Below are 22066 nucleotides of genomic sequence, written 5' to 3'. Positions count from 1 at the left end.
AGATTTTCCTCCCCATAACAGTGCCAGACGACACATGAATATTTGATCAGGTCTTCGGTTGTTACCATTCAGCCGGTGCAATCCTTGACGATGATTGGCCAATCCATGATGAGCAGCAGCCGGGGATCTTGTCCCCCGCCCAGAGCCTTCCCATCAGCATACCCATTCTCTACACATCACCCCAGCCTTCTATGTTTTGTTAGAACTGCTTCAGATGCTAGCGCCAACAAAAATTCACTTCACATTTTTCGCCCTCCTGCTGTGCGGCCACCTCAGTTCAATCGAGTCCCAAGACTGAGCTCACCCGTCACAACTTGCAAGTTGTGTCATGTTACCAGGCCAACACCGTGCCGACTCAGCATTTCCATAGGCTAGCTGACAAATTCTTGGGTCTTTTCGCTTTGAACTCCTGAGAAATGGTGTTGAATCCTCGTTCCCCTTGCTCATCACGATGCGGGTGGTCCGTACTAGTCGCCCGGCCGCCATTCCCGGACCTCCCATCCCGAGCCGATGTCACCCCCGTCTCCTCGCGTAAGTGGGACAGCAATATAGCCTGCAGCGGAATAGTATTCCCTGTACCGGGTGAATGGGACGATAGATTGCCCAGCAAAGGGTTGCTGGGCACATAAAATGCTTGTCATGGCCCCGTTGTCGATGTTTCTATTGGCGTTGCTGTTTTGTCCTCTCGCGCACACGTCATCCAACGGCTAGCCATGCGGTTTTCTATCATTCTCGCCGGCGCCTCTGCCTCTATTGCGGCCGCCAGCCGTGGCCGCAAGTCCTTCGATAATCTGGTCGCCTTTGGCGACAGTTATACCGACAACGGCCGTCTAGGCTACTACATCAACAATGGCGGGCAAGCACCTCCCCCGGGCCAGTATCACTCGGTGTCAAACACGACGGCTAGCGGTGGTCTCACATGGGCTCAGTTTGCGGCCCAGGATGCTGGTGCCAGGCTCATCGACTATGCTGTCAGCGGCGCGACATGCTCCAACAAGATCGTCGAGCGTGATTTTGCTTTCATCGGCCGGTCATTCCCTTCAGTGCTAGAAGATGAGATCCCATCTTTCACAGCAGATGTCAAGTTCAAGTCCATCTTCCCTAACCGGACACCCGAGAATACGGTGTATGCCCTGTGGATCGGAACCAACGACCTCGGTTTCGATGCCTTCCTTTCTGACTCCCAAGCTCCCGGGACCACGATTTCCGACTTTGTGGACTGCATCTGGTCCGTCTTTGATACCATCTACAAGACGGGAGGCCGACGGTTCGTTCTGCTGAACGAAGCCCCTCTTGAGCTCTCGCCGCTGTACGCACACCCGGACAATGGTGGGACTGGAGACAGCCAGTTCTGGAACACCAAGACGAACTACAACGTCACACAGTACGGCCAAAAGATCAAGCAATACACTACAAACGTCAACACTATCTTTGACTACGGCGTCCCATTTCAAGTGGCCATCAAGTCGCGTTGGCCAAAGGCAACTTTTGACCTCTTCGATGTTCACAGCTTGTTGGTCGACATTTACAACCAACCACAGAGCTTCTTGGACGCTCCCTACAACGTAACGGGCTATTACCGCCATTGCTCGTCGACTGGGGGTGACTGTGTCGACCAGACAGCTCTCGGTGGCCTGTCTGGTTTCTTGTGGTACGATGAATTGCATCCTTCGACCAAGACAGGTGAGCTGAGCCCCTACCATTTGAGGGTCATACATGTGCTAATTCTGTTGTATAGATGAAATCATTGCGGATCACTTCCTTGATGTTGTTTCAGGAAAGTCCAAATACGGGACCCGGTATGGAAGGAAGTAAAGGACGAAAGGACAAAACGCAGAGGGGCACCAAATGCATACTTGTATATCCAATGATCCTCATCAGGAGAGAATGGTTAATCAAACATGACAATTGTAAACGATCAATTCAATGAGGAGAGAGGTGTGAGAGGGCACTATGTACCCACCAAGACCGATGAACAGCTGGCTACAGGGTACCAGCACCCTCAGGCACGATGCCTACCTCGCTGGCTTGTAATGCAACTTGAACGTTTAAAATGAAGCCAAAACCAACTACCTAACTCTTGTTTGGTCAGCATTCACCTGCTTACCAAGACAAGACTCGAGAGGCGATTAGGGTCGTCCAGATGATCCATATATGTTATTCTCAAGCATAAGATAGTAGCACTCTTAGCATCCAGATCTGCGGCCTTTCGAGCTCAGATCACACAACCTTGACCTTCAAGTCCAAGTTATGTACATCTGTCCTGGTGGAGTGTGGGGCTATTCTCGGTGATGTCTGTCTTGGTGGATGCAGAAGTGTCCACATTTAGGGTCGCACAAAAGACGAATCTGGATTAGCGTGGCTGTCGTCTGAAGGTTGGGCCCACACTTTTGGGGCCCTTGCCGTGTGCCGTTCGGGTCCCGTGATTTCGCAACACGCAAAACTTTCAGGTTTCCCCCTCTCCGAACACCCGTCGCCCACAGGACGCCCGCCTGCCACCCAGCGCGACCGATACGCAAAGAACAGCCATTCCTAGCAGCCATTTGCCCTACATAAACTTATTTTTACTTTAACCTTTGTGCTTCGGGCAGCGCCCCCCCTTTTTCTGGCGTCGGACCTACAGTTGCCCAATCCCCCGGTTTCCCTCGTTACCTATCTCCGGTTGCTTGTCCCCCCCAGTGCCACCTCTCAGGGGTTAAGGAGGGATCTCTCTATCAGTCTCGTCCCAAAAAGGATCGCGACACACAGGTGGGCATAGACCAACCTGGAATCCCATATCGGCCCTGTCCATCGCATCTTTGTCTGGCGCTTCAGACGTTTGATAGCCTGTCTACCCGTAGCAATTCCGCGCCTCCCCACTGGCCAGCTGGTCTTTGCTTGGGTGCTGCCTCTTGGTATTGTTGGGGCACAGCGGCAGACGCGCAGAGAAGCTCTCGGATTGCCCACCCAATCCCCATCCGCTCTCGATCGCGTTCGTTATTACATACCATCTCATCCTGACTGAGCTGCCCGGTCGGCTCCGCGCTTTGCGTTAGAGACATACCTGCCGTCACATCCCAGCCGTACACATCTCGGTGGACTGGGGACCCAGGTACTTGCTGTCACAAGTCTGTCGTTAACGGAGAAAGATACCAAAAGTTGGAAGTTCATGTTGATGGCCCTACCCCACACCGGCAGCCGCAACCACTGATCTGGTCCACGACACGTCTATCGCCGTTCCATCCGCCGCCCAGTCCGCTCACGTTTCCCCTGGCGTACCCCCCTCGGGAAGTCTCCTCTGTCGCCTTGCCCTGTTTCTTGGCTCGAGTCTCCTCAGCCTGATAGAAAGTTATGTACTCAGCTCAGTATGGCTTTAACGGCGCCCCACCGCAGGGCGCGCAATTGCAGCCTTCACCAAACCAGGGACAGCAGCAACAACAACAACAACAACAGCAGCAGCAGCAACAGCAGATGATGTATAACGCGCAACAGCAGCAGCAGCAGCAACAACAGCAACAACAATTCCCCATACAACAGGGTCAGGGCGGCCCGTTTCCTGGAGGTCACAATAACCCGGCCATGATGGGAGGTGCTGGTCCTGCAGGAATGATGCAGAATGCCGCCATGCCGCACATTGGTGCCAATGGTCAGAGTAAGCCCCCCTTTTATGCCTTTCCTACGTATGACGTCCAGCCACCCGTCAGTCTGGCAAACTTTCCTTCTCTGCCCGTTTCCTTGTCGTCTTTGTCCTACCCGACAGAGACCTTCGCGCGTGGTGACCTGAGAGCCATGGCTCAGCAGTTGCCGCAACGCCTCTCGACATCCGAAGCCCATTCCGTGTCACTCCCACACTCATACACTGCCAACCTACCATTCACTCTTCATGTCACCACGGAGACTGACGCCAGTAACGCGACAGTGGCTTACCAGGCCCCCTTTACGTCCTCGCCGTACGGGGCTGGAATACCTTCTTCAGCAGCCCCTCAGCCGCAGCTTCCAGCCAACTTTATGATGGGCGGGCCGATGAACCAATATCAGCTGAATGCTGGTCTTCAGCAACAGCAACAGCAACAACAGCAACCTATGATGCAGCGTATGCATCCAAACCGCCCGAATGCAGGCGGGATGCCCACCTCAACTCCTCAGCGTCCTTTCAACCCGTCGCAAAACACACCGGCTACTTCAATGGCTTCCCAGCCAACTCAATATGGTACTCCTCAGCAGACACAGAGCAACTCACGGAGTCAGACGCCCACGAATCCACCACAGGGACAGCAGGGACAACCGCCATCTCAACAATCGAGTCAGCCATCCCAGCCTCTCCCACCACAGCAACAACAACAACAAGTCCAAACCCAAGTCCAGCCTCAGGCTCAAGTTCAATCTCAAACTCCACAGCCACCATCCCATCAGTTACAACAGCCCCAGCAGCCGCCAACACCACAGCAACAGCAGCAGCAGCAACAGCAGCCGTCCCAAGCACAGCAGCAGCAGCAGCCACCCCAAGGTCAACCGCAGCAGCAGCAGTCTGGCTCAGCAGCCATGACGCCTCAAACGCCAACCTTTCCCGCTAATGGACAGGGTCAACAAGTAAATGGTACTTCGAGGTTGTCAACACCTCAAAGTCCCGGTGGAGACCCGCAGGACAAAGAGCGGGTCAAGATTCTTTTCGACATCAATACGGAACTGCTCTACGAATCCATGCAGCTGTCCAACGCCCAGCTCGAATTGAAGAAGGAAGCACAATCGGCTCCGGAAGCTGGAGTAGATTATGCTGAGCAGGAACGGCTGGTGAAGGAAGACTACAACCAGTATGTTACCCTTGGGCAGACCGCAAGGAGTTGATCTAACCTGTTGTTGCCCAGCTGCATGAAGAGGCTTCAAGTAAACTTCCAGTATCAATCATCCATCCAAAGAAACCCAGCTACTGCCGTTTTCCCGGCTCCTTTCTTGACAGCCCCACCACTTAGTACGACCCTGAAGCTTAAATTACCCCCGGCTTCTCCAGACGATGTACTAGAACGACCGCTGGATCCAAGCGCCGATCGTCTTCAGAGAATTGAGGGACTCAAGCAACTCTATGCTAAGCTTCAGGCACTCTTTCCTGGTGTCGACCCTAAAAGAGAGCAACCAGGTTCTCAAGCGTCACCAGCTATGAGGCCGGGTTTCAATCCTGCTGCTCCTGGCGCGATCCCCAACGGGCAACTTAATGTGTATGCTCGAGCGCAAGCACAGGCTCAAGCCCAAACACAAGCTCAAGGCCCAGGCCAAGCTACAGGATTTGGCTCGAACCACAGCAGCCCTGCTCCTGGTCCAACGGCTTACAGGACACCGCAGATGGCCAACAGCCCAGGCCCTCTTTTGCAAACCCAGCCTGCTGGCCAGTGACGCGAGCTAGGAACCAAAGCTGTACGATTGTGATGTGATAGGTGTTGAGGGGGGCGTGTACCAGGCGCAAAGTTATACCGTGGGTCAAAGAAAGAGCAGGCCGGGGTATATATTAGCATGACAGCATGTCCACGGTTGCGTGTCCGGATCCTCTCCACATGTGTTCCCTATTTTCTGTTGCGATCATGTCTTGGATCAATAGTGTAAAGCGCCAGTTGCAAATGGTGTTATGGGAGTAAAACCGATCTTTTGGCGGAGTTTGAACACGGCGGAATGCGAAGTGGGCAAAGGAGTGGGTTGGTTATGTGTATTTCTGTAATCATAAGCTGTGCGTATTCATGGGACAGGACGTTATAGACAATGAGAAGCAGGGGCGTTCGACGACTCGACTGTTATAGATCTATATAATAGTATGGGTGGTATTTTTTGCCAACCTTGCCGACCACTGCTGTGGAGGGGCCAGATTGGACATTTGTTTTTAAAGGCCTCGGCGATCTCTCATCGGGACCATCATTGCTTGTGAATAATCCCCGAGATCCAGTCACGCAACGTGGGAACATTACACATGTCATCCGATGTCTGAGCCCAAGACTACGTCTCCTCCTACACTCTTGACTTGTGCGGCAAATGCGGTCAAGGGCCAGGCCCGATGAACGAAGGCCACCAAAGAGGAACCCGAATTTTGGTTGCGGGGACGTTTGACTGCACTGGGCTTGTTACTCGGTGGCCTTCAGCGACCCGTTGTTCATATTTGGCTGTACCTTGGGACAGCCGGAGGGGAAGAAAAGTAGCGGTGGAATCTGCAGTTGGCACATCGCGAGTCTTGAAGCCAAAGATGCGAGTTGGTCCGCCTGCAGCATGCATGCATGAGCGGGATGAAAGCTTCCCTTTCCCAGCCGCCTACTCTGATTGGTAGCAGTTTGGTAGCTCACCGGTTCTCAACGGCAGCCATTGGATGATATTTTTTTTCTTTGTGTTCGGGAGCAGGAGCTCCCTTCTCCAACAGAACTGTGCTGCCCGAATAAATTTGGGCCACATCAATAGGGAGGCACAATTATGGCACGACAACAAAACCCCTGACTGGTGAGTGGTGATGATAAGGTCTCAATCGAGGAATCACCCTTTATGAAATGGCAGCCAATTCATAATGCCCCGCTGTCGCGCTTCCCCATTGGACCAGTGAGAGAGCGCGCCTGGACCAGGGAAGAAGAAAGCATCCAATCATCTTGCATTGATCCATGAAATCCAGGGGTTCGGGGGTCTTGCCTCTTCGCCAAGCTGAGCCAGGCCACCACGGTTCGCAGTTGATCCCATTTGGATTCGATCGTGAGCGGCTGCTCTGCTCCTGCCTCCCTCTCGAGCTCACATCGTGTCGTTATCGCCGCTCTCCACTCGCCATATCTCGTCGCTCCTTTCTAGTGCCGGTCCTCTCTGGCGAAAGCTTCTGAAGCTTTAGGCTCCGCTGCTGCTGTGTTTACCAAGTGTTGCAGGCGTGGGGAGCGGGTCACCTTGTGATCGCACAGTACTGTTTCAGCATCGTCGGCCCCCTCGATGAAACTTCAAAGAACAGCTAGAGCCCCATCAACAGTGTCGCGTGCCAAGAAGCAGGCCAATTCGGAGTCTTGAAGATCTCGACCGACTCTCCCACTTCTCACGCGGTCTCGCCTTCCCGCCCTGTCGCCCATTGCAAAGCCATCCCTGCCGTACCGTGCCCCCCTTCAGTCTCTATTCTTTCCCTATTCAAGCTTCGACGTCCGCCTCCGAACTCTTCTGGAACAAGAAGCAAGGCCGAACAAACAAAAAACTTTGGGAGGAACCAGGGACAGCCGAGACCAGACGGCGGCAAAGCCGAGAAAAGGAACCTAATCACTAATTCCTAATCATACGAAACGAACAAACGAGGCCTTGGGGGTAGTTGGTACCTTTTTTTTTTTTTTGTTGTTGTTGTTGTTGTTGTTGGCCATTCACCAACTGGAAGTTTTGGGGGCATATTCACAGGGAAGAGCCGCTTTTCCTCGGAACGGACCAGGGACAGCACCATTGAGCGACTCTTTTCGGTTTTGGGCTAGATAATTGGCCAAATATTTCCTTCCTGTCTTTTGGAACTTGGAACAATTGCACCAGCTTGTGGGAGATCAGGAGGGTCGAGGCTTCGGGATGGAGCTCGACCGAATCGAGGGAGATGAGCAGCAGCGGCTGCCGAGCACGCGGAAGATTATGAAGCCAGCCATGGCGACTACGCCGACGACGAACGAGACGGGCCACGAGCGAACCACCTCCGAGCCGATCCCTCTCGAGATGCAGGAAAAGGCACGAGACCACGACTCGCTCGTGACAGTTCGCCTTTCCGAACCCCCTTCCCTGACGGTGAATACAGCCGTCCCGCCGAGCACAATCCCTCCTCGCTATGATGCCGAGTACGCCCCGAGCAAGACCATGGCCGAAACACTGAACGAGGAGGACGATGACGATGACGATAGTGAATCGGAGATATTCGAACCCGATACTCGCAAGAAGAAGGGACCCAGCTTGCAAGATGAGCTGGGCGAAGCTGAGGAGGGACGCTCGGATGATGTTGCCAATGATTCGAGGTCGAGTTCTGGCTCCGACGCGGTTGATTGGGACAAACTTCAGGCGACAGAAGATATGGAGGCTAGAAACAAACAGAACGCACAAGCGGTAGGTGCAAAGCCGAATCACAAAGAGTCCCAGGAAACGAGCGACTTGCACCGAGCAACGAGGATCAAATTCTCCCGTGTCTTTGGACTGTCTCACCGTCCCACACCGTCCTACTGTCTCATCACAGCTACATCTCTTTTTGCACTGTTTTGCTCGAGGCTAACACAAGACTTTCTTTCTACAGTCCACCGCCTCGCTGCTTGCTCGGCTGGAACAAGAAAACAACAGAATCGCGACCAATCCGAAGAGCATCAAGGTCAAGATCATTGAGCGACAGCAACACTTGCGAGAGAGCCACCCGAGACCGCCCTCGATGGCACAGCTTCGGAAAATGGTCACCGGGCCGACCCCTCCAGCCCTCCGGTATTCGACGTTGCCGCCGACGCCCATGACCGAGCTTGAGTTCTACCTCGCCTTGGTCAAAGACCCTCAGCAAACGGCTGCTCGCCTGCCAACTCTGTTGTCCAACAAGGTCAGGAAGGGCATCCCACCGCCGCTGCGGGGTGTTGTCTGGCAGAGCATGGCCGGCGCCCGCGACAGTGCCCTGGAAGAGGTTTTCGAACGGTTGTCTGGCGAGTCTAGCCCCTATGAGGGCGTCATCAGCAAGGATCTTGGACGAAGCTTTCCAGGTGTGGACATGTTTAGGGATCCCGAAGGCGACGGCCAACGAATGCTCGGTCGGGTACTCAAGTGCTTCAGTCTCTATGACACCAAGATTGGGTACTGCCAAGGGCTCGCCTTTCTGGTCGGCCCCTTGCTCATGCACATGGGCGACAAGCAGGCATTCTGTGTTCTGGTCAGGTAAGGGAACAGGAATCGTACCGATTCGTCCGGAGTATTTGGACTAACTAAGGCACTCAAAACTAGGTTGATGGAGAACTACGATCTGCGCCATTGTTTCGTTCCCGATTTGTCAGGGCTGCATGTCCGCATCTACCAATTCAGAGAGCTGCTGCGCCAGCATCTGCCCACTCTGTCGACGCATCTGGACGAGTTGCAAGTCGAACCCGCCTATGTTTCACAGTGGTTCCTCTCCTTCTTCGCCGTAACGTGCCCCCTGCCCATGCTGTTTCGCATCTACGATGTGATCTTTGCCGAGGGGGCGTCAGAGACCATCATGCGAGTCGCCTTGTCGCTCATGCGCAAGAACCAGGCGCGCATTCTGGCCTGCACCGAGCTCGAGGACGTGATGCATCTGCTCCTATCGCGCGGGCTATGGGACTGCTACAACTACAACGCCGACGAGTTTGTCCAGGATTTTGCTGCGCTGTCTGAAATTGTCACCAAAGCCCGGTTGGCAGCCTTGGAGCAGGGGTACAGAGAAGCTAACCTTAGCCCAAGCGCCAATCCCCGTGCCACAGATGCAACAGCGCAACAGGTGTCGGATGTTACCACCGCAGCCTCCCGTTTTCTGGGTCGCCTGTGGGCTTCCTCTTCAACACCGCGATTTGCCACGTTTGCGGCAGCCGCCTCCGCATCCAGCAACACCAGTACTGCTAACACCACTACCACCACGCTCAATCCCGGCCTGGGCGCCGTGTCGCGTCCGTTGAGCATGCTTCGGCGAAGCACGTCGAAGCAGAGCCTGGCATCCACCCTCAACTCGATGGAGGTTGGCTCGTCCACTACTTCATCTGCCGCTAGCGTCCTCAGCTCCGTATCTACCGAAGCAACGTCCGTCTCGCGGGACAGCTCCGCTGACGATTCAACCGTGACGGGCGCGCCGCAAAAGACATCGCCCGCCGTCTTCTCGAGCGGCGCCAATAACAGCAAGGAGGACAAGCAACTTCACAGCCAGATTGAAGACTTGCTCACAGCCCTTAGCGAACTGCAACGGAACCATGCCTTGTTGGCCAGCCAGCTACAAAAGGAAAAGGAAGACCGCGATGAGGACAGAAAGGCAGTGCGATCGTTGCTGGACGGCCTGCGCAAAAAGGCGGGCGCCGAGGATTCGGCGGCATTGTCGTCCAGTGTCGATAGCGAGGACACCATTCGAGATGCCTCGACTGAGCCAACCTCGGAAGAGGGTGAAGAGACAGTCAAGCCCACCTCGGAGGAGCTATCCGACCTGCTCGATATCGTCGAGCTTCGCTTCAGCGACTCGGTGGTCAACCGACGGTCGTCCATGGCGCAGACCAAATCACAACTTCGAGACGAGCTGGCTCGAGCGAAAGAACAGTTATCCCACGAGGTGTCCAGGTCACGAGAGCACGAACGCAAGATTCATGAAGCGGAGCAGGAGGTCTCCTCTCTGAAAGAGCAACTGAGGGAGAGCCACACACATGTCCGAACTTTACATCAGGAGAAGCAGCGCCTCGAGCGGCAGATACATGGCATGCGGACCAGGGCGTCCGACACGCCAGCCTCTAACGCGACCAGTGCCGAGTGGTTCCCCCAGATTGGTACGGCAGCGGGTACAAGTGGTCTCCGCGAGCTCAAGCTGGGACGCAGCAGGTCTACCCCATCCCACCCGCCCAACTACAACAAGCGAGCGTCGTCGATGACGATGCAGAAGAAGCCCAACCGGGACTCGGCCGGTTCCACCCTGAACGTCGTGGCTCCTCCCCCACCCCCGCCTATCCCAACCAGCGAGAGTGATGCCCTTCTGCTTGAGCTCGCGGCGGCGAAGACGGCCGAAGCTGTCGCCAAACAGGAAGCCGAGGAGGCGAGGCAGAAGCTGGAGCAGCTCCGGAAGGCCTTTGGGCTGGCTCCGGGCGAGACACCACCAGCGCTGCAGAGGAACCACAGCACGGCAGACGGTGGGGGGCCAGCGGCAGCAGCTATGGGCATGTTTGGTCGGCTTACTGGGACGACCGGACCGACGTCTGTGCCTGCTCCTGGCGAGTCCCCTCAGAAGGCTGCCATGGCGCCTGCCGCCACCAATGCTACGGGCGGCGGCGGTTTCTGGGGCTGGAGGAGGTGAGCTGGCTAAGATGAATGTGATACACTGGCTGGCTTGCTGTTTTGAGAGTGGTGGTGTTTCATGGCTGATGATTTTCTATTGCTGGGCTTTATTATAATGAGCATGTCTCCATGACCTAGAAGGCATGGGGAGGCGGTTATGTTGTGTTTTTGGTTTTCCTTCTATTACACCTCATTTGGAGGCGCTTGGGCGCAAGTTTTCTCTTTTGGGCACATATAATTTGATGGTTTCGTGTTACTGCTTCGGTGGATTTCAGGAGGGGCATATGCCATATATGCAGTTAAGAACAATAGCTGTCCACAGGCGAGGCGGAGAAGGTTGTGTTTATTGAAACAATATGAGATACCAGTAGTTTATAGGTTGTGGGTTGCTGTTGTGGTATGTTGAGTTTGCACAAACAGAGGGGAAGTCGGTGAATGCAGGGTGGGATATCAAGGGAGTAGAGATGAGAATGACAGGTATATAAGCCTGAGTATAGTGTATAGCGTACCCACTACTGCTTAAATCAGAAAGCATTAGAAGAGGAACTGAGGGCTTTGTTTCCCGTGAAAGTAGCTGGCTATGCTGCACCACTAGCATAAAATTGCTGATGAAGATGCATAGGCCACTTGTTTCTCAAGAAAGCCTTCCGGTGTAAACTGCCTTATACTCAAATGTTGACTTTGACCATATCAGGAGGTGGTGAGGCTATTCACAGGTGGATCTGTGCATCCAAAGTGGGTTATGCACAAGCATCCATCCCTGCAGTAGACAAGAAAAGCTAACTTGATTCACCTGCGTCAAGTCCCTTCTCTCTTGCTGAAGATCCCGTTGACGTGAGCAGGTTTAAGAAAAGCGAGGTTACGTTGCAGGTTTTGATGTTGATGGAGGTAACCGGCTGGGACGCTTGGCTGCACTGGAAATCCCTCTTTTATTTTTTGGGTCGTTTGAGTTGGTGTGGTGTTGTCAGTGGTGTCGTGTGCTTGTGTGCTCTCACCCACGTCATCGGTTATCGGAGCTGGGGGTGTGTGGACGTTCTGGAAGAAGCAAGAAGAAGAGAGTGGATTTTTGAGGGGCAGTCAAGGATGCTGCCGGGGCGAAACGGCGCGTCAAAGTGGGAAAAAATAGCATGTGAAATCCATTATGGGCTAGAACTCGAAGGGCACAAGCAGGCCAAGAGACACGTACCGAAGAGAGGGACAGGGGACAAGGGATAAGAGAGAGAGCCAAGGCACGTCAGGGTGCTACGCTAGAGTTGGATGCAAAATTGTTCTTAGTCAAGGGGCTTATCGCAGTGGTGAGGAAGATGGAATACAGGAAGAAAGAACAAAGACAGGAGGGAATATCATTATTTGTTGTGTGATCGCAGGTAGCTGAAAAGATACCGACAGTGCAAAATTGAACGAATGTGGGAGATCGGGAAGCTCGTTGATAGGCTGGCGGGCTATCCTGTTTTTGGAGGGAGGCTGCTGGCAATGATCTCATCATCTTGAGGTGGTGCTTGCGTGCCGCCGACTGTTTGAAGGGAAAAAGAATTGGTGGGGCAGAGCTGTGCCAAAACTGCCTGCAGTGCCCCTCTATGCTATCATATCCAAGCTCTAGTGTGTCTGCTATCAGAGAGCATCGGGACGGATCAGTCGGTGCACCGTGTGCGAAGAGGCAGCAACTTGGAAGCAAGCCCTGGTGTCTCGAGCTCCTCCCACTCGCGTCATTCCTCCACCTTGGCTTTCCCTCTTCCTCTAAATTCATCTTGCCATCCTCAAATCGTCTCCTGGAACCCCCAATCCAAAAGACATCATTCTGCCACAAGGAAATTACACCACTCACCAACAGCTTTGTTGTAGTCTACACCTCCTACCGACTTCCTCAGCGCACACAACCACTTGTGGGTTTTCTCCGTCGCCTGCCAGTCGAAAGCTCCCCTCCAACAGTTCCCGACTCCCAGAATTTGTCTCTCGACAGTTGCCAAACTACCAATAATCCCCGCCCAACGACATCATATCCATCAAAAATGGCCGACATTTCGAACGGACATGCGAACGGGAATGCCAGCGTGGATGCCCTCAAGAACAGTAAGGTTCGTACGAAGCTCTTCCTTTTCTTCTGCTGCCTTAATCAGTCCGCCCAAAGATACCCAGCTAACACGAGCCCCGGTGTTTCACAGCTCCACGACAGCCGATACCTCTCCGCCTGTGACCTAAACTGACGATAACTGCTGCAGACCTTGCTGCCACCTACAACAATGTTACCAGCGGTACGATAAGCTGCACATCACCTAATCCTCACATGCAAATGCTGACGTCGACTTTTCTTGCAGGCCCTGTAGCTCAGAACATCAAGGCCGAGGGCGCGAGAACCACGGATGAGCTTTCCAACTTGGCCAACTCTCGCCGCGCTCCTTCGTACACCGCGGCTACTGGCCAGCCCTTGACTCATTACCACTCCTTCTTCTCGGAGCTGTTGTCATGGAAGAATCCTCGTACGTTCAAGTGGGATCCACCAACGAGATATAAAGCTGTACTGATGAAGGCTCTTAGGCGCCTCTGGAATTGCCTACCTCACAATCATCTCGTTCATCTTCTCGGTTAGATACCTGGATGTTCTCCGATGGGGTCTCAAGCTCACATGGATGGCCCTCGGTGTTACCATTGCCGCCGAGATCGCCGGAAAAGCCATTTTGAACAATGGCTTTGCTACCCAGCTCCGCCCTCGCAAGTACTACACTGTTCCCCGAGAGACACTTGATGCCGTTATTGGCGACGTCAACGAACTTATCAACTTTGGTGTGATCGAGTCCCAACGCATCCTTTTCGCTGAGAACATCTGGGCTTCCGCTGCTGTAAGTTCCCCTTGGCGATTGAGCTTATATTTTCGGCTCTCGGTGCTGTAGACTCGGAGCTCTTTGCTAACTCGTCCCGCTAGGTTGCCCTCGGCGCCTTCATCTCGTATTACTTGGTCAAGGTTGTCCCGTACTGGGGTCTTGCTCTCATCGCCACCTCCGTCATCTTCTTCGCCCCTCTCATTTACACCACCAACCAGGAGCTTATCGACAGCCAGATCCAGCACGCTGGTGAGATTATCAATGACCAGACCGAGCAGATCCGCTCCTTGGTCCAGAAGAACACCGAGCAAGCCACCCAGGTTACCAAGCAGTACATGGGCGACTACACCGCCAAGGCTCAGTCCTTGATCAAGGGTGCTGTTGGTCAGGAGAATGGCCACAAATCCGAGCTCAAGCCGACTGACTTCCCCGTCGCTCCCAAGGAGGACATCAAGTCAGAGCCTATTGCTCCCCCTACCAAGGCCGGTGAGGAGGAGCCTTTGATCGCTGCTTAAGTGAGCAAGGCTTCCTTCGACAATCATCCGCGCTTGCTCTGCCTTGTTGAGCCAGATGAGTGACAAAAAAACAGAAATCCGATCAAGCCTGTGGCAAACTTTTATGGCGCGGTACGGGGCATGGAATGGCTGGACGGTACAAAGACTGCCACTTTTTCTTTTAATGGGATCATGGGATGGTGCGAGACTGCTTTTTTCTCAGTAGTTTTCGATATGCTATTGTTGTTATTCCCGGTTTATGTTTTCTTTTGGGGGCTATTGGGATGAGGAGGGACGTTGAATCCACGAATGCGTTCCCCTGTTTTGTTGTTATGAGTAGTTATGATCCTAGGGTTTCCTGGCAAAAATGACATGGGGGGTAACCGGGTGTTGGTTGTAATACAAGTACGTTTTTATTATATCTGTTGCACACCCACCCGGTATCAGCGAGTTTGATGCGCGCAAATAACGACATTCTGTATTTTCTACTGGTATTACATTTTTATTATATCGTGAGTGAATGACTGGCAGGTGTGCGTAGACGATAACGACTGTGATGACGGAAGATGATCTCTGAAGTGCTCCCCTGAACGCCTGTTGTTGTACAGCTTCAAGCCAAAGTGCAAATTAGATGCTTAAAACGCCCTAAATCCCCCCAACTCCGGTGACGATGCATAGTGGCGAATGACGGTTGATAGATAACGAAAGGACGAGCTCAGACAGCTCCAGCCGTCTCTCTGAAGGGCTCTACTGCTGCTGCTGGTAATACTCTTTGCTCGGCCTCCCGTCGTTCACCGGCTGACCGAGATACGTGTCATCCTGCTGGCGCATCTGCCCCTGGGGCTGCCCGCCAAAATCCACCTGCTGCATCTGGTCCTGTCCGTCCTGGGCGCCGTAGTAGCTCCCCCGCTCAGAAGGCGGGTAGTTCCCCTGCATGATGGGGTACTGGCCTCTGGCAACGTGCTTTTGCTCGTCGAGGTCGGAGTCTGTCTCTGAGCGGTCACCGCTGACGTGGCGGGACTTGTACCAGGCGTAGGCGAGCGTGGCGAACCCGAGGGTGGAGAGGACGGCGGCGGCCCAGATGAGGAAGTAGAGGCCCGGAGAGGTCGCGGCCGAGAGGCCGAACTTGGCGCCGTCTTCGTTGACGGCGTTTTTGATCTTTTCGGCGGCGGCGGTGAGACCGAGGGTGCCGATCCCGGCGAGGAACCAGCCGATTCCGAAGCAGACGAGGGTCGGCAGGATGAGGGCTGTCTCGCGGGCGGCGAGGGCGGGGACGAAGGCGGAGGCGAGGGCGGCGGTCGAGCCTAGGAACGCCAGGGCGAGGAAGACGACGGAGGTGAGGAAGAAGAAGCCCATCGCCGCGAGGGCGCGGGGGATGAGGTCCAGGGCGTCCTGGATGGTGTCGATCAGGCCGACGTCGCTGAGCTTGAACTTGAAGGGGCCGACGTTGAGGGAGGCGTCGAGGGATTTGGAGAGGTCGGTCTGCTCGACGACGAACTTTTTGGTGCACTTTTCCACGTTCGGCTCCGCGGCCGGGTCGGAGAAGAGGGGCGCGTACATGCCTTCGCACATGGCGCCGATGTGGATGGAGTAGTACTCCTTGAGGCCGATGGCTTTGGCGACGCTGCCGAGGGCCTTGTCGACGAGGTCCTGGCCGAGCCGGACGGCCTTGTCGGCGATTTCAGCACCCTTTTCGCAGGCTGCGCCGACGCCGTCGCCGACTTTGTCCGAGGCGCCGTTGAGGGCCTTTTTGGCGTCTTCTTCGGCCTTCTTGCCGCCGAAAGCACCGGCGAGACCACCGGCTACGTTGCCGAGAGCGTTGCCCGCGTCCGTGACGGCGTTGTCGGCTTTGTCACAGCCGCCTTGGGCGGCTTCTTGGACGTTGGGGGCCTTGATGAGGTTTTTGCCAAAGGTAGACATGTTGAACTTGGGGGTGTTTGGTCAGTAACCTTATTCAGGGGGGGATATATAGGGTACAGTTTGACATACGTTAATCACACTCAACCCTTCAATATAATTCGGTGAGCTTCCTGCCGACAAGGCAACGGCCAAAAAAACAAAAGCGAAAAAGGAGCACACGACAGGCGCAACCTTGAGAACCATGCCCACCATCCCACCATCACCACCTGCACCGAAGCCTCTCATTTTGTCTGAACTGAAAAGGAACGTAAGTAAATCGGGAACCTGCCCCTGATCTTTTGAAAGGCAAAGTCAAGGAACGACTGGCACGGAAGTGCAAAGGAATGAAAAATAAAGCCTCTAGGGCTGTGAAGAAACGCAAAGAGGTAGAAAGGAAAGGAAGTTGTTGACGTCTTCAACAACGGATAGTGAAGTACAAAAAAAAAAAAGGAGAGAGAGAGAGAGAGAGACGGAGAGAATTGAAACCTGTAGGATGAGATCAGCTAATATACAGCGTCAGCATCACCTGGCCCGCCAGGTTCAAGCAAAGTGGTAGTCTATAGCTGGCTATTCTCAGTTCCAAAGGCGGGTACACTCTGGTCCAGGGAACGTGCAGGAACAAAACAGATGCGGGCTGCGGGCTGCGGGCTGCGGTCGTGGCTGAGAGGTCGGCCATGATGGTCATATGAGGCTCTTGGTATGAGACGATGACGGTGATGATCTGCAAGGATTGTAAACAAAGGAAACAACAGGACTTGGGGGGACGGGTGCCAGCCAAAAGAAAGGGATCATCTAATGTCCATCCCCAGCCATAGACACCTTGTGTGACGCCCGGCATAAGACCCCATCAGGTGGCCTGAGGTTGGGGTTAGAAGGTGGTCGGGTCTTTACCATGGCTAGAGAGACTTTTGTAAGTTTGAGAGAATCGACAAAGAAACATATGTGGGTAAACCCGGGGTCAAAGCTGTGCCCTCCTGTGCCCTCCAAAGTTGGGGTCGACGACAGCCTGACCAATGAGAAAATCGTGGTGCTTGTGAGAAGTGCATAGCTCTCCAACTGCCGCTTCGTGAGGTGCATGGCCGCCCGTTTCCCACCAACTTCTCAAAACCGCCATTTGTCTTTGCCGAGTTTTGCTGTTGGGTCGTGGGCCGGACACCGACCCAGAATCGCGGCCGGCCCCACATTCCCCCGACCGAGACTTTATTGGCTTTGGTTGATCGGTCTCGGCAGGGGTCCGAAGTGGGTGGAGCTCCAAGCCGAGCCTGTAAGGAATTCTGCGAAACAGTTTGCAATCGACTTTCGAACGTAAAAAATCAGGCCAAAACATTTGAGTGAACATAGACTTGGAGTATTCAAATCGTGAAATGTCATTATATGTGCAGAAACGACGCTATAGTACAGTCAAGAAAGCCAATCCATCATATCCTCCCACACTCTATAGCTTGGGCAAGCTGACGAGCTGGGCGTTGCCCCTCTTGATGACGGCAACGGCATCGTTGACAAACTCGTCAACGATCTCCTTGGCTGACTTCTCCTCGTTGACAACGGCGGCGCACTTGCCCATAAGGTGGGGCATGAGGGAGTCAAGGAGGTCATCAACATCAACCTCGGCGTTGTCGGGGGTTGAGGCAGCAACGAGGCCGATCTTCTTGAGGTCGGCAATCGATGGGACCTCACCAGCCATGAGCTTATCGAGGTCGACCTCGTGGGGGATCTTGCCCTTGGCGAGGCACTGCTTCAACTCGGAAACACGGTCCTCCTCCCAGTTAACAATGTAGGGGTTGGCGCGGACACGCATGGGGCGACCGGTGAAGATGGTGGTGCGGATGTTGTCATCGAAGCCCGAGGTGCGGACGGCCTCCTTGTGGGCCTTGGGGGCACCAGCCTCCTTGGAGAGGACGAAACGGGTACCAACCCAGACACCGCTGGCGCCCATCATGAGCGCAGAGGCGAGGAGCTGACCGTTCCAGATACCACCGGCGGCAACAACCTGGACGGGCTTGCCAGTCAATGGGGACTTGTGGCCCTTGACGAGCTGAGCAACGGTGGGGATGAGGACGGTGGTGGGGGTGTCACCGGTGTGGCCACCACCCTCGCCACCCTGAGCGCAGATGATATCGACACCGAGGTCGAGGCACTTCTTGACGTGCTTGGGGTGGCCGATCATGTTCATGTAGAGGATGCCGTTCTTGTGGAGCTTCTCGACGACGTGCTTGGGGGGAACGCCGACGGCGGAAACGAAGAGCTTGGCGCCGGACTCGATGATGATGTCAATCAACTCGTCAAGCTTGCCCTTGGTGTAATCGTAGCTGAAAAAGCGCAAAGGGTCAGCAAGAGAGAAGAGGAATGAATGGTCTGTCGGCGCCTGGGGAATGGTCTTACTTGGTCTTGCGGGCGTTGCCGCCAACCTGGGGAAGAAGGAGATCGACACCGAAGGGAGCCTTCTTGTCGTTAAGGTGCTTCTTGATCTCATCGATCTGCTCCCTGAGCATCTCGGGGGTGTAGCTGATACCACCGAGGACACCCATACCGCCGGCATTGGTGACAGCCGCCGCCAGCTTGGGGCCAGCGGCGACGTTCATGCCGGCGAGGAGGATGGGGTGCTTGATCCCGAAGAGATCGGTGATGTCGGTGCGAATCTGCTCTACAAAGTGAAAACCTCACGTTAGCGCCCAGTTGGTCGTTCGAATGCGCCAAGGGGAGAGCCGGTGCGCGCGGGGTGATTCAGGTTCGAGGTGAACTTACGAGGAGAGGCCATGATGACTGATGTGAATACTCCAAAACGGGAAATGGTAGAATAAGTGTTGGTGAAAAAGAAAAAGGTTAAAAATCTCGCTGCTGAAAAACAAAAAAGACACAAGACGAAGCACGAGGAAGAAGGCCAGTTATCAATCAGTTGGATCTGTGGAGGCACACGCATCTTGGAATCCGGGGTACGCTGAGCCTTGGCCACGATCACCGCCGTGCCGAGGTTGCCCGCGCCCCTACGCTAAGCTTTATTAGGCGATCATGGGAACGCTGGGGGTACTCGGCTGCGCGACCGAACTGCGGAGGTCGAAGACAGACCGAGGCATCGGTTCAGTTTGTCCTCGTTGAAACTGTCATTCTCAAGTCACCCGGCAAGCCAAGGCATGGTTAATTTTATTATAGCGAACATTGACACTTGAAAGGCCTTGATCAACAACGACCAGGCCAGACGTTTCAACGGCGACGGTTGCACGTAGGAGAGTTTCACGGTCACAGTCAACAGGTGATGGTTCCCACATGTCTGGCTCGCCTTCGATGACAACGGATGTTCCCGAGTCCCTCTTGCTGGTTCCTCTGTTCGCCGCCCCCTGGAATTCCATCTACGGGGCGTCGGAAACCTTCAGGCCCGGCGCGCTGGTAATCAAGTGCATGACCCGGAGTTGAACCCGAGACACCACCACATCCGCCTGTTGGCTGTTGTTCCAATGACACAGCTGAGAATCCTTAAACGGATAAGGTCAACCGCGCCTTCAACCCTAACCCTTTCCGCATTTCTTTCGGTGGAGACTCCGAAGGTCGGGTCTGGAGCAACTCACAGAGCCACTTCTCGACTTCGGTCGGTGACTTCACTGCGGCAGAATATGAAGAGCTTCACACGTATCGCCGCAGGGTCATTGAGACAACCCCGACAAAGTTTACCTAGTGCCAGACATGTATGCCATTCCTGCCAGAACCTGCGCCTAAGCAGGATTGAACAGCGGCAATTTTCCCAGACAGCACCCTCTTTAACAGATTCGTTCGGCTTCAAAAAATATACTCTCCCGCGCAGCTTTAAGCCCAAGGAAGTAAACCTGCCTGCCAAGATGGCCAGCCCGCCTCCCCCAGATCCGGCGCGGAAGCGGCTGGCATATATCGCCCTGGGAAGCAACTTGGGGGATCGTATTGGCTGGATAGAAAAGGCCTGCGCCGAGCTGGATGCGCGGGGCATCAAGGTCAAGCGCACAAGCAGCCTGTGGGAGACGGAGCCCATGTATGTGCTAGACCAGGATAGATTCGTCAATGGTGCCTGTGAGGTACGTCTGGTCTCCGACCCCCGTTATACCAATCAGACCCGCAACTAAAAGAAAACCTCAGGTTGAGACAACTCTTGAGCCACTTGCCCTTCTGGATGCTCTCCAAGATATCGAGAACTCCCTTGGTCGCAAAAAGATCATTGACAAGGGCCCGCGTAACATTGACCTCGATATCCTTCTCTATGACAACATCAAGTTCAACCATGAGCGCCTCACAATTCCTCACATTGGAATCCCGGAAAGGGAGTTTGTCTTGAAGCCTCTTGCTGAGTAAGTCCTGTTTTGACCGTTTTATCTTGGCACGAACCCTTGACTTACAACGGTTCCCTAGACTTATCCCCGACAAGCCTCTGGACCCCGACCGACCATGGACCCTAACCCGGGACTTACTTGATGCCCTGCCTTCTTCTACTACTCCTATCACCACTATGACCCCGTTGTCAGCACACCACCCCCCCATCATGGCTCTCAATCCAGCCCGGAAAACACACGTCATGGGCATCCTCAACATGACCCCTGACTCCTTTTCTGATGGCGGCCAAAACACATCCCTTGAGGAGCAAACTTTGATCTCCAACATACGATCCTTCTTGGACGCAGGCGCCACCATGATTGACGTTGGCGGGCAGTCAACCGCCCCTAACTGCCCCGAGGTTTCAGTGGAGGAAGAGCTCAACCGAGTGCTCCCGGCTATCAAGCTCATCCGCTCTCATTTCTCAGATAGGCCGGTGCTCATTAGTGTGGACACCTACCGAGCATCTGTCGCCGAGGCTGCCGTTGCCGCCGGCGCTGATATTGTGAACGATGTCTCTGGTGGAAGCATGGACCCGGAGATGTTGCCTACTGTTGCTAGGTTGGGGACAACCATCTGTCTGATGCACATGAGGGGGACACCGGCGACGATGAACAATCTTGCTGAGTACCCTGATTCTGAAGGAGGGCTCATCGGCGGGATTGCTAAGGAACTGGTGGAGAGGGTAGCGGCTGCCGAGACGGCTGGTGTTAGACGGTGGAGGATCGTGCTTGACCCTGGGTTAGGCTTCGCCAAGGTTGGCTGGCAAAATGTCGATGTGCTGAGGCACTTGGATGAGCTCAGGTTCTGGCCTGGGTTGCAAGGTCTGCCGTGGCTTGTCGGGTCCAGCAGGAAGAGCTTCATTGGGAGGGTGACAGGCGTACCGACGCCGAAGGAGAGAATATGGGGCACGGCCGCGACAGTTGCGGCTGCTGTTCAAGGAGGAGCGGACGTGGTGAGGGTCCATGATGTCAGGGAGATGGCGCAGGTGGTAGCGATGGCGGATGCTATCTGGCGGTATTGATTCTGGGAAATCAAAATGGGACGAAATTCAACATTACTGCGAGGGCAAACTGTTTCTGTAGATACTCACTCCGTGTATATGGGTTCAACAAGAGGAAAGGAGGTCTTTTTGACTCTACATGGGTTGCTAAAACGGATGGAGCTGGGGAAATCACCCGTTTTCTGAACAGAGGCTGAACCCTCATTGATTCAGTGAAGCGGTCGGGACGCGCATGGTCACGCATGCTGGAACCCGCGGCCTCCGACACCGATACCTACGCCAGCTTTGCGTGGTGGTACCGACTCTGATGACGGGTTCCAGTTGCAGGGCTGGGCCTTGGAATACCAAGGGCGGCATAGTCTGGACTGGCAGCCTCAGGGCTGAAAGAAGGCGCTGCTTGGCATCTGCTAATTGTGTCGCTGCTTACACAAGTCTGCTTACTATACACTGCTGAGTAAATGTTGATTACAAAACACTATCAAGTCGATTGGCTTCAACATCGCATTCCGTGACGACTACATGCCGGCGAGGCGTCAATAGCAACGATTCTTGGGCGAGATTGCGATCTG

General features: G+C 54.5%; 7 protein-coding genes across 7 annotated transcripts; 5 read left to right on the top strand and 2 right to left on the bottom strand.

Moving 5' to 3' along the window:
* The first annotated feature begins 662 nt into the window (after positions 1-662).
* QC764_122580 (uncharacterized protein) lies at positions 663-1913 on the top strand. The gene is made up of 2 exons (XM_062943491.1): positions 663-1683; positions 1739-1913. The coding sequence occupies exons 1-2, from the start codon at positions 714-716 to the stop codon at positions 1813-1815; spliced, it is 1047 nt and encodes a 348-aa protein (XP_062806615.1). The 5' UTR covers positions 663-713; the 3' UTR covers positions 1816-1913.
* Positions 1914-2474: 561 nt separating this feature from the next.
* QC764_0026390 (uncharacterized protein) lies at positions 2475-5755 on the top strand. The gene is made up of 3 exons (XM_062940125.1): positions 2475-3631; positions 3899-4790; positions 4845-5755. The coding sequence occupies exons 1-3, from the start codon at positions 3331-3333 to the stop codon at positions 5365-5367; spliced, it is 1716 nt and encodes a 571-aa protein (XP_062806614.1). The 5' UTR covers positions 2475-3330; the 3' UTR covers positions 5368-5755.
* A 1769-nt stretch (positions 5756-7524) lies between these two features.
* On the top strand, positions 7525-10969 carry QC764_122560 (uncharacterized protein; the record flags this gene model as incomplete). Its single annotated transcript, XM_062943490.1, has 3 exons — positions 7525-8046; positions 8231-8847; positions 8914-10969. 3 exons carry the CDS (start codon positions 7525-7527, stop codon positions 10967-10969), a joined length of 3195 nt encoding a protein of 1064 aa, XP_062806613.1.
* A 1082-nt stretch (positions 10970-12051) lies between these two features.
* QC764_122550 (uncharacterized protein) lies at positions 12052-14682 on the top strand. The gene is made up of 5 exons (XM_062943489.1): positions 12052-13020; positions 13170-13202; positions 13266-13427; positions 13486-13787; positions 13871-14682. The coding sequence occupies exons 1-5, from the start codon at positions 12528-12530 to the stop codon at positions 14282-14284; spliced, it is 1404 nt and encodes a 467-aa protein (XP_062806612.1). The 5' UTR covers positions 12052-12527; the 3' UTR covers positions 14285-14682.
* A 328-nt stretch (positions 14683-15010) lies between these two features.
* On the bottom strand, positions 15011-16408 carry QC764_122540 (uncharacterized protein; the record flags this gene model as incomplete). Its single annotated transcript, XM_062943488.1, has 2 exons — positions 15011-16189; positions 16253-16408. 2 exons carry the CDS (start codon positions 16406-16408, stop codon positions 15011-15013), a joined length of 1335 nt encoding a protein of 444 aa, XP_062806611.1.
* A 1057-nt stretch (positions 16409-17465) lies between these two features.
* On the bottom strand, positions 17466-19469 carry QC764_122530 (uncharacterized protein). Its single transcript, XM_062943487.1, has 3 exons — positions 18908-19469; positions 18545-18806; positions 17466-18471 (listed from the first exon to the last, which is right to left on the bottom strand). Exons 1-3 carry the CDS (start codon positions 19080-19082, stop codon positions 17598-17600), a joined length of 1311 nt encoding a protein of 436 aa, XP_062806610.1. The 5' UTR covers positions 19083-19469; the 3' UTR covers positions 17466-17597.
* FOL1 (trifunctional dihydropteroate synthetase) lies at positions 19293-21518 on the top strand (the record flags this gene model as incomplete). Its single annotated transcript, XM_062943486.1, has 3 exons — positions 19293-20202; positions 20264-20472; positions 20534-21518. Exons 1-3 carry the CDS (start codon positions 19615-19617, stop codon positions 21516-21518), a joined length of 1782 nt encoding a protein of 593 aa, XP_062806609.1. The 5' UTR covers positions 19293-19614.
* Between the last annotated feature and the right edge of the window lie 548 nt (positions 21519-22066).

This window comes from Podospora pseudoanserina, chromosome 1 (assembly GCF_035222485.1).
Source record: "Podospora pseudoanserina strain CBS 124.78 chromosome 1, whole genome shotgun sequence".
Classification (NCBI taxonomy): domain Eukaryota; kingdom Fungi; phylum Ascomycota; class Sordariomycetes; order Sordariales; family Podosporaceae; genus Podospora; species Podospora pseudoanserina.
The sequence above is the reverse complement of the archived record's forward strand: the minus strand, read 5'-3'. Positions and strand labels throughout refer to the sequence as shown.

Coding starts and splice junctions, on each gene's coding strand:
- QC764_122580 (XM_062943491.1), top strand. CDS start 714: ATGCGGTTTTCTATCATTCTCGCCGGCGCCTCTGCCTCTATTGCGGCC. Junction 1,684..1,738: donor GCATCCTTCGACCAAGACAG/GTGAGCTGAGCC, acceptor TCTGTTGTATAG/ATGAAATCATTGCGGATCAC.
- QC764_0026390 (XM_062940125.1), top strand. CDS start 3,331: ATGTACTCAGCTCAGTATGGCTTTAACGGCGCCCCACCGCAGGGCGCG. Junction 3,632..3,898: donor CATTGGTGCCAATGGTCAGA/GTAAGCCCCCCT, acceptor GTAACGCGACAG/TGGCTTACCAGGCCCCCTTT. Junction 4,791..4,844: donor GTGAAGGAAGACTACAACCA/GTATGTTACCCT, acceptor GTTGTTGCCCAG/CTGCATGAAGAGGCTTCAAG.
- QC764_122550 (XM_062943489.1), top strand. CDS start 12,528: ATGCTATCATATCCAAGCTCTAGTGTGTCTGCTATCAGAGAGCATCGG. Junction 13,203..13,265: donor CTACAACAATGTTACCAGCG/GTACGATAAGCT, acceptor CTTTTCTTGCAG/GCCCTGTAGCTCAGAACATC. Junction 13,428..13,485: donor GTTGTCATGGAAGAATCCTC/GTACGTTCAAGT, acceptor GAAGGCTCTTAG/GCGCCTCTGGAATTGCCTAC.
- QC764_122530 (XM_062943487.1), bottom strand. CDS start 19,082: ATGCGTGTGCCTCCACAGATCCAACTGATTGATAACTGGCCTTCTTCC. Junction 18,807..18,907: donor AGTCATCATGGCCTCTCCTC/GTAAGTTCACCT, acceptor TTCACTTTGTAG/AGCAGATTCGCACCGACATC. Junction 18,472..18,544: donor GGCAACGCCCGCAAGACCAA/GTAAGACCATTC, acceptor GCGCTTTTTCAG/CTACGATTACACCAAGGGCA.